This window comes from Mytilus californianus, unplaced genomic scaffold (assembly GCF_021869535.1).
Source record: "Mytilus californianus isolate M0D057914Y unplaced genomic scaffold, xbMytCali1.0.p SCAF_3, whole genome shotgun sequence".
Classification (NCBI taxonomy): Eukaryota; Metazoa; Mollusca; class Bivalvia; order Mytilida; family Mytilidae; genus Mytilus; species Mytilus californianus.
Window position 1 is genome coordinate 26,059,813 of NW_026262679.1, and position 13,742 is coordinate 26,073,554.

At 28.9% G+C, this 13,742-nt stretch overlaps 1 protein-coding gene across 2 annotated transcripts; it reads right to left on the minus strand.

Moving 5' to 3' along the window:
• Positions 1-482: 482 nt before the first annotated feature.
• On the minus strand, positions 483-11,188 carry LOC127734233 (cyclin-J-like). 2 transcript variants are annotated; one of them, XM_052244008.1, is made up of 5 exons: positions 11,087-11,188; positions 8,763-9,109; positions 7,120-7,425; positions 5,346-5,505; positions 483-3,487 (listed from the first exon to the last, which is right to left on the minus strand). In XM_052244008.1, the coding sequence occupies exons 2-5, from the start codon at positions 9,043-9,045 to the stop codon at positions 3,274-3,276; spliced, it is 963 nt and encodes a 320-aa protein (XP_052099968.1). In that variant the 5' UTR covers positions 9,046-9,109; positions 11,087-11,188; the 3' UTR covers positions 483-3,273. The 2 variants fall into 2 exon arrangements, with proteins under 2 accessions (XP_052099968.1, XP_052099967.1); XM_052244007.1 differs by lacking the exon at positions 11,087-11,188 and adding an exon at positions 9,554-9,820.
• Between the last annotated feature and the right edge of the window lie 2,554 nt (positions 11,189-13,742).

Sequence of the window (13,742 nt, forward strand, 5' to 3'; positions counted from 1 at the left end):
GGAGGGAGTGAAATACAGATGTGATCCTAAAACTAAACCTGACAACTGAGGAGTGAAACTTGAAGTTCTAGTGACAATGGTTGAGAAGGTCTCAGACAAACTTCATCAGTACAGTTCTTTGTTAACCAAGGTACGAGTGTAAATAAGATATTACAATAATTGCAAATTGTTAACACTCTTACAAGATAAGCAATAAATATTTTAACCTATTGAGATTTTTGCGGCAGGCGAGACAAAGCCAAATTTCATATTTTTCTGAGGAGTCTCTTACAATTTGTGTATTTCTCTTTTCCCCCAATCTAACTATATTCAAATATTGATTTGAAGTTAAGAAATGTCGGTCAGAATCTATGGCTAATTAAACTATCCTGTACATTCATTTTTATTTATGTTACTTGTTGACTCTTTGAGACTAAGGACATCTTGGTACCATTCTAATTCAGCAGTATAAGATCAGTCATTTTGTTATAAAATTAAAATCCTTTACTTCAATTTTTTATTTATATGTTCAACATTGTAACAATTATGAACAAACAATATTATTGAACACAATAAGGTGATAATTAAAACATTGCATCATATATCACATTTAGAACATTAAATAATGGTTAAGGAGTAGGTCTCCAGGAATGCCCTATTTTGACCCTGAAAATTAAAGTTTGCTACATTGCACCAAATAAGCAGATGTGAAATTTCAATAATATTAAGTATATATATCAATTTTTTCTAAATCTTAAGTGCAATTTATTTAGAACAGTTTATCTCCAAAACTGGGTAATTTTCAAGATTTTATGACAACATTCCCTTTAAAGCAAATATGTACAATACTTCCTTTTAAGAAAAGCGGGTACATGTATCACATTCTGACAACAAATTTGTAATCAAAAGGCATATAAATGTAATATACACAATATAACAAAAATCGTTTTGCTTTGAGCATGTGCCTTATGGTTTTAAAATAAAAAGCTATTAAAAATTGTTTATAAAATATATTTTCCTGAGTCAGAGTACATAATTATGATGTCACAATGATATCAAAATCAAAAGCTATTTTTTTTTGGATATTAAGGGCAATTAAAAAAAACCTTTTTGAGCCTATTCCCTTTTAATGAATAAATTCAGCAATAAATAATTTGATAAACACGTTTTGAGTCATGTAGATATTTGAATTCAAAATCTTGACAATTTTTAATGTCTGTTGAATAAACCCTAAATATATCTGATCTGACATAAAGATAATTAAATACAAACAAGACCAAATGTTCAACATTTTAGTCTTGACTATAAATTTTACAAACATATGTTGATATAAATGTTACAATCAATATTAAGAATTGAACAAATTAAAAATCATTGGAATGACAGACTTTTTAGGTTAGTTCTGGCCTCCACAAGAATATTTAACAGTTATCTCCCCTTTCAATACAGGAAAAATCAGCGAAATAGAATAAACTACATTATTTTTCAGTTTCAAACATTTCTTGACATTTTGCTTTATTCCTTTAATTTCTTCTTCTGCTCATTATTGTTATTTAAAAAAGACCATATTTTTTTAGTTTAGCAGAACAAGGTTAAAATGTATCAGGGGGATTTGTACCAAATAGTAATAACTAGATAACAAATTATCAAAACATGGAGACTGTTTACCTAAAAATATTTCTTTTTCAGCTATTTGAATTGATTTTTTATATGTATAAATAATTCATTTTCCAATCTTATTTCTTCCTATTTAATAAGGAAACCGATTGATTTAATATTCAAGAACATTTTTTTTTTAATTCACCAAACAAGTCACTCGTTAATACACGGAGAGTATATAACAAGAGCAAATTGAAATGCATTGATACAATAATAGTTCTCCATAAGAGTACAGAAATACAAAATTTAAGAAAACAAATTAGGAACAGATGTCAAGAAAAATATATTGATTATTTTCTAAAGAAGTGTCTAACATCATTAAAATTTGTCATATTTTTTCCAGTACAGTAATTAGGTAATCAATGTGCTTTTCTTCTCAAATCTGCTACAGGCTATTTCTACATAGTCTAGATCTCTAGTAAAAAGTGTCAGGAAATATTCATTAAAATAGTCTTGTTAAGATGGTTTATCTTGTCTAATGTGACTTTTCATACCTAAATGAAGTGTAGGATGCCTTATCACTGAGCACTTTTACAAGTTCTGACTAATCCAAATAATTGTATCCATCAGAATATTTAATACTTCAGTATGAGACACAATAGTATTCTTAATAATAGGGATTTAGATAAGGGTCTATTCAAGTACACATTTAATATCCAGCCCAAGAAATGTGAAACCTTTATACTTCAGATTATAGATTCAAATAATACAATACCTGACAAACTGCATCAAATCATTATTGTATTATTATTATGTTTAGGAGATCAAGAGACGGAAAAGATCAAACACAATCAAAATGTTTTGAAAATAACAGAGAGAGTATAATAATAAATTCTAACAATGATTTATCTAAATTTATCTTGCAAATGCTCAAAATATCACTTCAAATACATCATAAGAAGACTATAATAATTAAATATCATTTACAAATATTATTCTTTTAGTTAACAATCTGTCATTCTTTATATAACTGAACATTAAAATGCTGGTTGTTCAAACCTTAAAGATTTATTGCAAGTGATCACGACATGTATAGTTGGTAGTTACTTGAAAAAATATCTACAATGAAATCAATTTATTTCATTCAGAAGGTAATTGCATAATGTGTTTGGAATTTTTTATGTACAGTAAAATGCATGTTTTTAATAAATGAAAAAAATATTTTACAATTTGTGAAACAAAACAATATAAAAATAAATTGGATTACAAAATAAATACCTGAGACAGATTATAAACAAAATTGAGAAGAGTTATCTCCCATACTGCACAGTTGTGAAAAGTCTCAAAATTTCAACTTATTTTGGATAAAGTGAGAATAAATCATACTATCCTTTTTCCAAACAATGAAAAATCAAAACAAACCTTTGAACTCCTGATAGCAAATAAAACCTACATTATTTACAATTGAATGTTAATGATTTGAGTAACCTGCTACAGTTTTCATTATGCTGTAAGGTTTTAGTTCCATCAACATTAGACTAGGAAAACTTTAACTGCAATTGATCACTTGACAATGGTCTACAAATAGTTCTGGTATTATACTACAGGTCTCTTTATCAGATGATTTTATCACCAATGGGCACTTAAACTACTTAATTATCAATTTACTATAAAGCACATTTGTAAGTTTTCGAGTCATGATTCCCTTCCTACAGCTATCACCTGAGACTTGGAGGGAGCATACATAACAGATTTGGTATAGTCATCATGAAAAGATGTATATTCCACTGAGGTAAACGGAGGTTTGTAGAGACTGTCTATAAAAGGAGTTTGTATCACAGGATAGTAAGATGGATTAGAAGGCACTACTTGTAAATCAGAATGCTGCTGTTTATCATGTTGTTGCAATCTGAAAAAAAAGAGAAGAAATTAGAAATAGTATTATTACAAAGAGTGCAACTTCCATATACGGTACATTTTTCTTGAATAAACGAAATTCTAAATCAACATCTTGTACATAATATACTTATATAAATAACGTTCAATATCTTTCCTATAAATTGTCTTTAACGGAAAAAGGATCCTGATAACTCTGTTATATTTACATGTGTATAATGTCACATGGACAGCTATTTCAGGTACATGTACATTGATCTGACAAAGACAATTAAAATCTGACACCATCTGCAAATCTTTAATATAATATAATTTAAGGAGATGTGGTATGATTTCTAATGAGACAACACTAAAAACCAAAGAAGGAGGGTGTAAAATATTATGGGTCACAGTAAAGAAACCCTAATGCCTTGATCCTTAAAATCAGGCCAATGCCAAATCACATAAATATTAATTGTTTGCATTTTTTTTTATCACAAAGGCCATGAAGGAATAAATATCAAAACACCCTGTAACTCATCCTTCTGTGACCATACCAAATATCAGTTAGAATTTTAAATTTTTAAACATTGCTCCACATGCTCCATGGCCTTAATTATTTTAGCATTCAAATGAAGACTTGTTGATAGAGATTATCTCCTATATAAAAAAAAATATTTGAGCATTTAACATGGTCTGCATGGTTAGGAGATATTAATTATAAATTCATTGATTTTATCAATTGTCATGATTGTATTTTGAAGCTTATAGTAATCCTGTTGAATATAAGCTCAAAATATTTAAATCTTTAGACTGAAAAACTTGATCAAGAAATCGTGATTCTTTATGTAGTAAAAGACTATAAAGTTTTTAGTACAATTATTAAACCGGAAACTGTTATCAGACACTGTACGTAAATTAGTACTTGAACTATCCCTCAACAACTAGTTTGAAATCCTTAAATGTATTTAATATTTAAAGATAGGCAAATATTTGTCAAGTTTCTTCTGACATCATTTTGCCAGAAGTATCACTTTAATTGAGGAAAAAATAACCAAGTGGAAAATATTTACTTCCAATAAAGAATTTTTAAATCTAATGTAACTATCAATCATCTATTTTAAGCTTTTTATCATATTGCAGTCAATTCATATTCAAATAAAGGTGTAGCTGTAAACTTTCAAAGGTAACTTGTTATGACATACTATAAAATATGTTCTGTTAAAAAATGTATATGATAAATACACCTTATCAATCATTACATATATACAAACTAAACAAAACAAACAAAAATTGGCATAGAAATTTTCATTAAGAGTACATTTTCTTGAAGATTTCATTTTCGATCTTCCAGAAAGTTATTGAAGGGCCTTCTAAACATACTAAAGAACTATATCGATAAGAAATTAAAAATATTATGTATATCTCATAACATTCTTAGGGGTAGAAATATGATGTTGTGTCTAACTTGCCAAGCAGGCAAGCTCCTTAAACTGACTTGAAAACAATGACATTGACTTTCCCTTTTAAACAGTGTAAATAAGTGAAATAAGTTGACCGTGTGCACAATTTACTTTTGTCTAAGTTTGCCCTGTAGAAATATTACTGGACAGAGCCAATGGGAGACCTCTTATTTTGACCTGTTCAATTGTACAAATTTTAAGCTGTGTTCTCAATAAGGTATTTTAGCATTATTACTGTGATCCTAATAAAATTCAATTTCTTTAAGGTTGTATAAGAAATTTGCTTTAAACTGATGCTATATATTTCAGCAACAAAATACTATTTGAAAATTTCTATGCTAGAATACTATTGGAAATATCTTGAGAAATACTATTCAAGAGGCAAAAGTTTAATAAGAATCTTGAATTAAAAATTATAATTGTACCTACCTGATCATCATATGAACACAAGGTAATAATTCTTCTATATAATAACCAGACATTAACTCTAAATTTTTTGGCCACGTTGGAGTCAGGTGGAGACAGATTCTAGATGCAGCAATACATGATGCAGCAATCATTGATGGTAAATAACTCCTAAAAGTGTGTTCTGAAAAAGACATAAATTTGAAAAAGATAGTGCTACCATTTATATGACCTGTATACATCTAAGCAAATCCTCTTGAAGGCAAGTGTCACAAGATGTTTAGTACAGAGGAGAAAATGATGTTTTGCAAGATACTAAAACTACTTGTAAAAGTATTAAAATTTCATCATAATGAACCGTTCAAATGAACAGATTATTTATGGTTTTAGCATAAAGTTTTCTATCTGATTATTCAAAGTACATGTATAAAGCAATAATAAATAATCTTAAATACATTAGAATGAATTCTGCTACTTAAAATTCTGTATTGAATTACTTAAAGCCACTCTGTGATATCTCTGTTTGTTGTTAAATGTCTCACTGATGTTCACTCAACTTTATTTTAATAACTAAGCATAATATGTGTTCTAGCTAGGGTTTAAAATCAGAGGGGCAGTTTTTAAGAAGATAGCACAGTTCAGTTTCTTGTCTGAAAACTTTTGATCACGTTTTTAAAAAATAAATTATTCAATAAATTTATGTCTTTTTCTTTGAATTATAGTATTTTTGTTTGTAAAACAGGTTTCCAGAAGTTAAAAACATTTTTTTTGCATTAAATAGTATTTATTTTGCTACAGAAAAACAATAACGTATATGTGGGAACTATAAGGGCAGAGGGGTGCACACAAACGGCAAAGGAGAGCTGCAATTCTCTACTTTTTGCTAAATAGGGCACTGATCATTAAATTAAACTCACATTAAAAATGTTTTAAATTTCAAAATTAAACCAGTTACAATTTGTTAATATCAACAAGCCAATTTAGATAAGTTGCCTATCAGTTGATAGTCCATACAAGATAGTCCCAGCTGCTAGGTCTATCTCTGGCGGACACAACTTTATCATTGTCAGCATGATTAAGTTTATCTACAACCCTAAACTGACAGTCTTGTGTGAACAAAATCTTCCTTGATACTAGACACTTAAAGGAGGGGTTAAAGGTTCTCATGCTGACTTTGAAATTTATTCTTTGTGTCATATAAAGATTATTAATAAATGAAAGATATAGATAATTTGACACGTTTTCATTTTAAAGTCAAAGATTTTATTGAATTCAAATCAAATTTTAGGATTGTTATCAAACATCAATACAAACAAACAAAAACAAACTACCTTTTTTTTTAAATTCGAATAAGGAGGCCCAACTGACAATGTTTATCTATACACACAACAACACCTTACTTTATTCATCAAGTCTTGTCTTTTTCAGTGTATATATTTTACAGTTATCATTTTAATTTTGTAAAAATTTGTAAATTGTACAAGTATTTTTTCGTCTTTATTCCCAATAAAAATGGTGAAATTGTTTTATAAAAAAAACAGTTCTAGAAATAAGATTGTTGGTTGCTGTGTCTCAGAAACTTTATCCTTCTCCTTAGTGAATATAAGATGTGGGGTATATATGATGTCATTACTGAAACAACCCAACAATACAAAAAACAAGCAAAAAGACATACAGAGGTAAACATAAGGTCTTTGAAAATAGCAAAATGTCTACACAATTTGTTAACCTCTTAATTGCCCTTATAGCCACATTCAAACTAAAAGCCTATGCACATACTTCATTGCTTTTTACCTACCTTGTAAAGAAATCTCCTGAAAGTAATGAGTATGTTTCTGTAAGTATGATTCCACAACTTCTTTACTAGATATAGGAATACCATTTCTTAAGTCTAAATTGTCCACAGCTACTAATAAATAATATGGTAGAAATTGAGCACATGTTGGAATAGATAAATTCCAGTTAAAGTAACTTAGCACTGTTAGTTCCATAGATCGTAATTCTGACGCTGTGTACTTTCTAATGTCCAGTAATCCATGAGATGGTATAAAGGCATTTAAACTAGCTAGTCTTGGTCTTTTCTCACAATGTTCTTCATATTTTACTAAAAGAAAAAAAAACACATGTAGCATGATGTGATTTTACATGAGATAATTAAGTAATTCATGATTAAGCTGTTCAGATTTTTTATTAAAAAGTTTGATTAAGAACCTAGGTATTTCCCAGTATGAAGGACAGGATGGCATATGTTTTGGTTTGAATTTCATTTTATGCTAGAAAGCCTTTTAAATGAAATAAATAATGATTATTTTTATTTTTTTAGTATAGGTATTTTGATTTTCCATATAAACCTCTTGACAAGTCTAATATTTCTATAATACAAACTGTAGTAAGGTAATAGTGAGCAAGACAACCACAGTCAACACCTTATCATTCCTGAGCAAAATCATTTTAGTTCATCTCCAGTCTTTGTTGAGGTTCCATATGTTCAATCTTAAGGTTTTTTTTGGGTAGTGTTTAGTGGACTATTGTGGTCTTTTTTTCTATTTTGAGTATGGCATTTTCTGTCCTTCTTCAACTTATCATGCTTATGATTGTTATTGATCCTTGGTATTTATTTCAGTCATGTATGGAAAGAAATGTCAAACTCAATCAGAAAAAAATTGAGACCATGTATTTCTTAATCTTGTATTTCTTTTTAATACAAGTAAGACAACAATGGCAGGCATGAAATATTTACATAAGGTGGTATACCTAAGGGAGATAATTAAGTTTGTTTTTCATATAATTAATGGACTAAACAAATACTACATTGAAAATAAACACCCTTGTATAATTCTATTATTTCATACAGCCATATCTTTCTAATACTCTATAATCCACTTAATACTCTTCAAATATAATACTATTGGCAGGATTAGAGTTTGAAATATAATATTTTAATTTACAGTCTAAGAGGTTTAAATTAATGAATAGGTGCAGCTATTTAGTCTTTAGACATTATTTGATTAAGTTTACAAGACAAATAACAAACTGCACTGTGACAAGACTAAATAAAAATATCGTTGTTGGATATAGCCTGAATACATTTTATGCATATTAATCTAAATAATTTGAAAATTGATATTTTAAAACCATACATGCTATATTTTAACTGTAATGTATCATGTACATTATTTATACCTATTTATGGTTTCTGGCCTTCTGTGTCGTTTGTTGTTAATATTATGACATTTATTATGTAATGTTACACATATTCTATATGTCTTCACAGTAATCTTGAAGATATATGGATATATCACTGTCATATCATGAATGACTACCAATATTAATTAGTTTGACTAAATCAAAATATTTGGGAGAAAATCCAGTTGTTCAAGTCTGAAATATGTGCATTTAGAATAGTTCATGTAATAAAAGTGATGTCAGAAGTGATTTTACCTGCTAAACAAATACATGCTATAGCCAGCAGATATAAATGATTTGTGTCCACTTCTAACTTTTCCATGAAGAAATCTAACAGATAGACAGCTAGATGGTGGGAAGTGATATCTAAGTTAAAATTTTCCACTATTACAGATATCCAATCCACTAATTGTCTTCTAGCCCATAGTTGTGGGGAATGGCAACTGTATGTTGTAAAGTTATCTTGTTCCTTTTTTCTCATTGTGTCATAAATATCCTCCGCAACTTTGTCCTTCCACCATTCCACTGTCATTGCCATTGTGAAAATTTTCCCAAATACGTAACATTTATTTATTCAGTTCTTGATTTTATACTATAGTTTCCTACAAAAAATATAAAATTGAAAAAAGATATGTGGAAAAAAATATGAATTTGATATTTTAATATTATAAATCAATTGCTTTGAATGCAAATTATCTGCTCAAATTGCTGTTAAGACTGAATTAAACACCAAATGTATATCCTGTCTCATTCATGTCATTTGAATAGTCATATTAAGTTTCCTATTAAACAGAACAAATATAAAACACCTTCTCACATTTGAAACATTATACAGTAAAAAATAATAAAAAGCTCTACCTTCTTAAAATATTTCTCCATCGCATATAAATAATTTAGTAAAAGATATTTTCTTTGTTACACCCAACACTTAGTAAATCAGATGTCACTATGTTACCTTAAGCTAAAAACTCATTTTCAATAGCCAACAATAATCCTTTCCTTAAATACTGAACACAAAGTGATAACATTTTCTCTTAATAACAAACCTCTTAATGTTTATTATCAAAGCTTCTTAAAATCTTTATAACATCCTGGCAACACAAATTTGATCTCCTCAAAAAATATTTTTCATTTAAGAGGAAATGATATTCAACCATCTGACTGAACCTTTCTCACTGATATAAAGATGACAAGAAATTGCAGTCCATTGTCCACCATAAAAATGGGCATGTGAGTGTGAAAGCCAAGCTGTGGGCAAACCTCATGTTGAGTCTTTGATAAAAAGTGTCATTATATTCAGATACAATCTATCTTCGAATTACACAATACCAGCTCTGTCAAGGATCAAATAATATCTAATCTGGGTAAACAGACCCTTGTAATTAGGATTAGTTTTAATTTGATAATGACCTTTACCACTCCACCATATTTAATAGTGCTTGGTATACAATTCATGAATCAATAAATCAAAATTAAATCAAATTGAAAGAAATATTTATTCAGAAAATAGATTTTAATAAAAGCTTTGAAAAATTTCAAATAACTATGATAATATATATGGTTTACTGAGGATAATACTTATTTAATAATGTATGAAATAGCACTGTATGACTGTGGATTTTTCTATGCTCAAACCCTTTCTTGTTTAAATAATCAATTATTACTGTGCTTATTTTGAACATTATTCAAAAATAAAATAATTGATTAGTGAGAAAACCATACCTTGACAAGCATCTATTCAATTCAATACTATGTGATATTTTTAATATACAAATATTGATGAAAGATATGTGTTAAAATATTTATATTATGCATACTGCTTAACTGTAAAAAAAAATTTATAAATGATTTACTTAATTTAAAACAGTTTCTGAGGGCTAAAGATTTCTCTAATAAAATTTACATTAGTTTTTAATCAGAAGTCTGACATCTGTTTCGATATCATCAAGGCCTTGATATTATGAAGCACACCTTTTTTTCAACAAAATAAATTTGAGGGTACAAAATTAAAACATTGCTTTTAATTAATATTCCTATGTTTTATCAAATACATAAATACATACTTTAAGATTTTCATTTGAAAGATTTCAAATAAGAAAAATAAACTGATTGTCTAATTGAGACATCTAATTAACAATTACAATAAGATTCCTTGTGTTATCTCTTGCCACTGACAAAAGTACTCTTTGTTATCATTCAACTAAGAAATTGGACTGCCTGAAGCCATTACACCATTCTTCTCTAGTAGGAACTTAAATAAAGCTTATTTTTTTAACCTATATCATATACATAAAACATGTTCCTCTCCCCCACCCCCAAATGTGATTCTTGTAACCCTGATTTGCCCTATACCCTTAATACCAAATTAATATTTTTAATTTAAAGACCAACATAGGGGAGTATCAAATTTAATAAAATGTTTCAAGATAAACAGTGAAGGAGTGGTAACGTTAAATACTTTCCTATAGATTATTTTAGTAAGAAAAATGATTTGAATTTAAATTAAACATTCCTAAACTTAGACAATGTAGTACATGAATATTAATTGAGCTATTAAAAAGGTATAAAATTCTATTTACCATTTGTATTACAACTGTTCTTCACTTTTCAAATATTACATGTAAAATATATATGAGGGTAATTATAGATGTCTTTTACTGATTTAGTCATGAGATATGTATTTATTACATATAAATAAACAGGATTTGAAATAAAGATCTGTTTGCATTTTATGTATAAATAAACATATGTGTCAGAATATTCCCCCTGAGGGTTTACAATTACTATCATCCCTGAAGATTTTCTAATTACATGCTTACAATTGGGAATATTGATGTCAATTCAAGGACCACTAGGGATTCAGTCTACTGATAAAGTCATAAACTACATGAAGATTTGTATTTCATAAACAATATTCCCCCTCAACAACCAGGTAGACTAAAAACAGAAAAGACTTGTTATGCCATAATACAAAATAAAAAAATGAGATAAGAAGTAATCAGCTAATAACTTACACTGGTAAAAGAAATCTTATAACTCTATATTGTAATATTCTAGTGAACTTATTTTATTAGGAGCCCAGGTTAGATGAAAAATTAACAGAGAATCAGGCCATGAGGCTGACCAACTAGGTCCAGTCTTAAAAAAATTATGATAATTTATGTGTACCAATTGTATAAGATGTACACATTTGGTGGGTGACTATCATTGCTTTAAAATATTTATGAAATTGTAGTTGGATTTATCCTCAATCAATAACATATTCTTACCTCTCTAAATTTCTGATTTGCAATACCATGTTATAAAGAGCATCACTATTTATACCATACAATAAGGATGTTTATATGGTCCCTGCAATTACAACTCTTACCTGTCAACTTTGTCTTCATAGCTAAAGTGTTCAAAGTAATTTGAGGCAAGTTAACATGACTATTGAGTTCCTGCTAAATTTAATACAAACAGTTGGATTATTAACACTAATGATCTAATCACATGTATATGAATTGGAGGGATAATTAGATCCTGGAAATGAACAAGACTACAGGAAACATGTTTACTTAAACCGGTTAACCCTCAAGGAATTACTTATTGTTATAAATCTGGACATACATTATCAAAATAAAAATGAAATTCATCAAATTGGATTTGAAAAAAGATTTAACACTTAAAACTGCTCAAACTTTTTAAAATAAGTAATATATGATACAGTACAAAGGCTACATTATAATGTTAATTTTCATGTGTATATGTTTTGTATGTATGCCTTCTATGCTCTTTATTGTTATGTCTATTTCATGTTTGTCCTTTTAAGTATTTGCATGCTTTATGTGATTGTGCATTTACATTGGTTTAAAAGCTGATTTGAGTTTGTGTTTCACTGTTGTATAGCTTGTGACCTTAAATAAAGTAATTTCTTGATTTAGCACTCAAAATAAAAATCACAAAATCTCTTAATCACAAGATTCGAAACGATAGTATAATGGTATAATTGTGGTCTATTTACGGATCACACCACTCACTACAAACAAAACCATAACAGTCATATATATACCTCCAAACCATAAAGCAAATTGTATTTAAAAATCTTGGCACTAAAATACTTTTAATTACAGTCTAAAATGGTTTCCTCATATATCTGTGTTTCTTCCCGAGAAAAAACGTTCTAATGATTTGTTAAAAAAAAACATATACAAATACCCAACGACCAACTATGGTAACATCCCCGGTTTTACCCTACCACTGAAAGTTATACCACATTGTCGTACTATGTGTATATATTAGAATTCTAATTTATACTAGTTCTTAGTATTCTGGATTCTACTGAATTCCAATTTGTAATTTAATATACATAACGTGAGCAGGCGCAGATCCAGCCATTTTGAAAGGGGGGGGGGGGGGTCCCAACCCCTGGGACACTATTAAACCTTTCTCATAATATAAATAAATATTGAAAAAAAGAAGGGCTCCAACTCCCGGCCCTCTGGATCCGCCAATGGTGAGGGAACCTAATTTTTTCCTATTTTAAACTCAACATATAACGTGTTACATCCACGACACTTACCAAGGAGGAAATCATGAATCTGAAGTCTGTTCTATGTTGATTATACAAATCAGAATTAAAAAAAAAAACCTGAATTGATCTATGAATATACACATGTTAAATCGATCTTTAAAATCCCAAATGTTGCAAAGTACCTGTTCTACCTCCATGACAAATATATTGTTGTCCCCGCAGAAAAAGCCCCAAACAACATCGTTTTTGGCATGTAAATTACATTACATAAACTGCTTGATTAACGCATTTAGTATTGACAATTCACTTGGAAGCCGAAACATATCCCCAAGACACTTATCAAGGAGAAAATCCTGAATAATCATAGGCCTGTTTTATCTTTGGAATTTTAACCAAAGAAGAAGAACTGGATCTTCCTTCAATGTATTGGATACCTAAATTACATAAGTTTCCTAACAAACAACGTTATATTGCTGGGTCTTCCAAGTGCTCCACGAAACCTCTTTCTAAATTATTAACACCAATTTTTTCAGCAATCAAAGTCGGTCTTTGAAGATATTGTGAAACTACCTATTCTAGAGTCGGCGTGAATCAGATGTGGGTACTAAAAAATGCCCAAGACCTGTTTGAGTACATACAGTCTAAGACTTTCATCTTGCAGTATAATTAAAACATTTGACTTTTATACCCTTTACACACGTATTCCCATTTACAAACTAAAA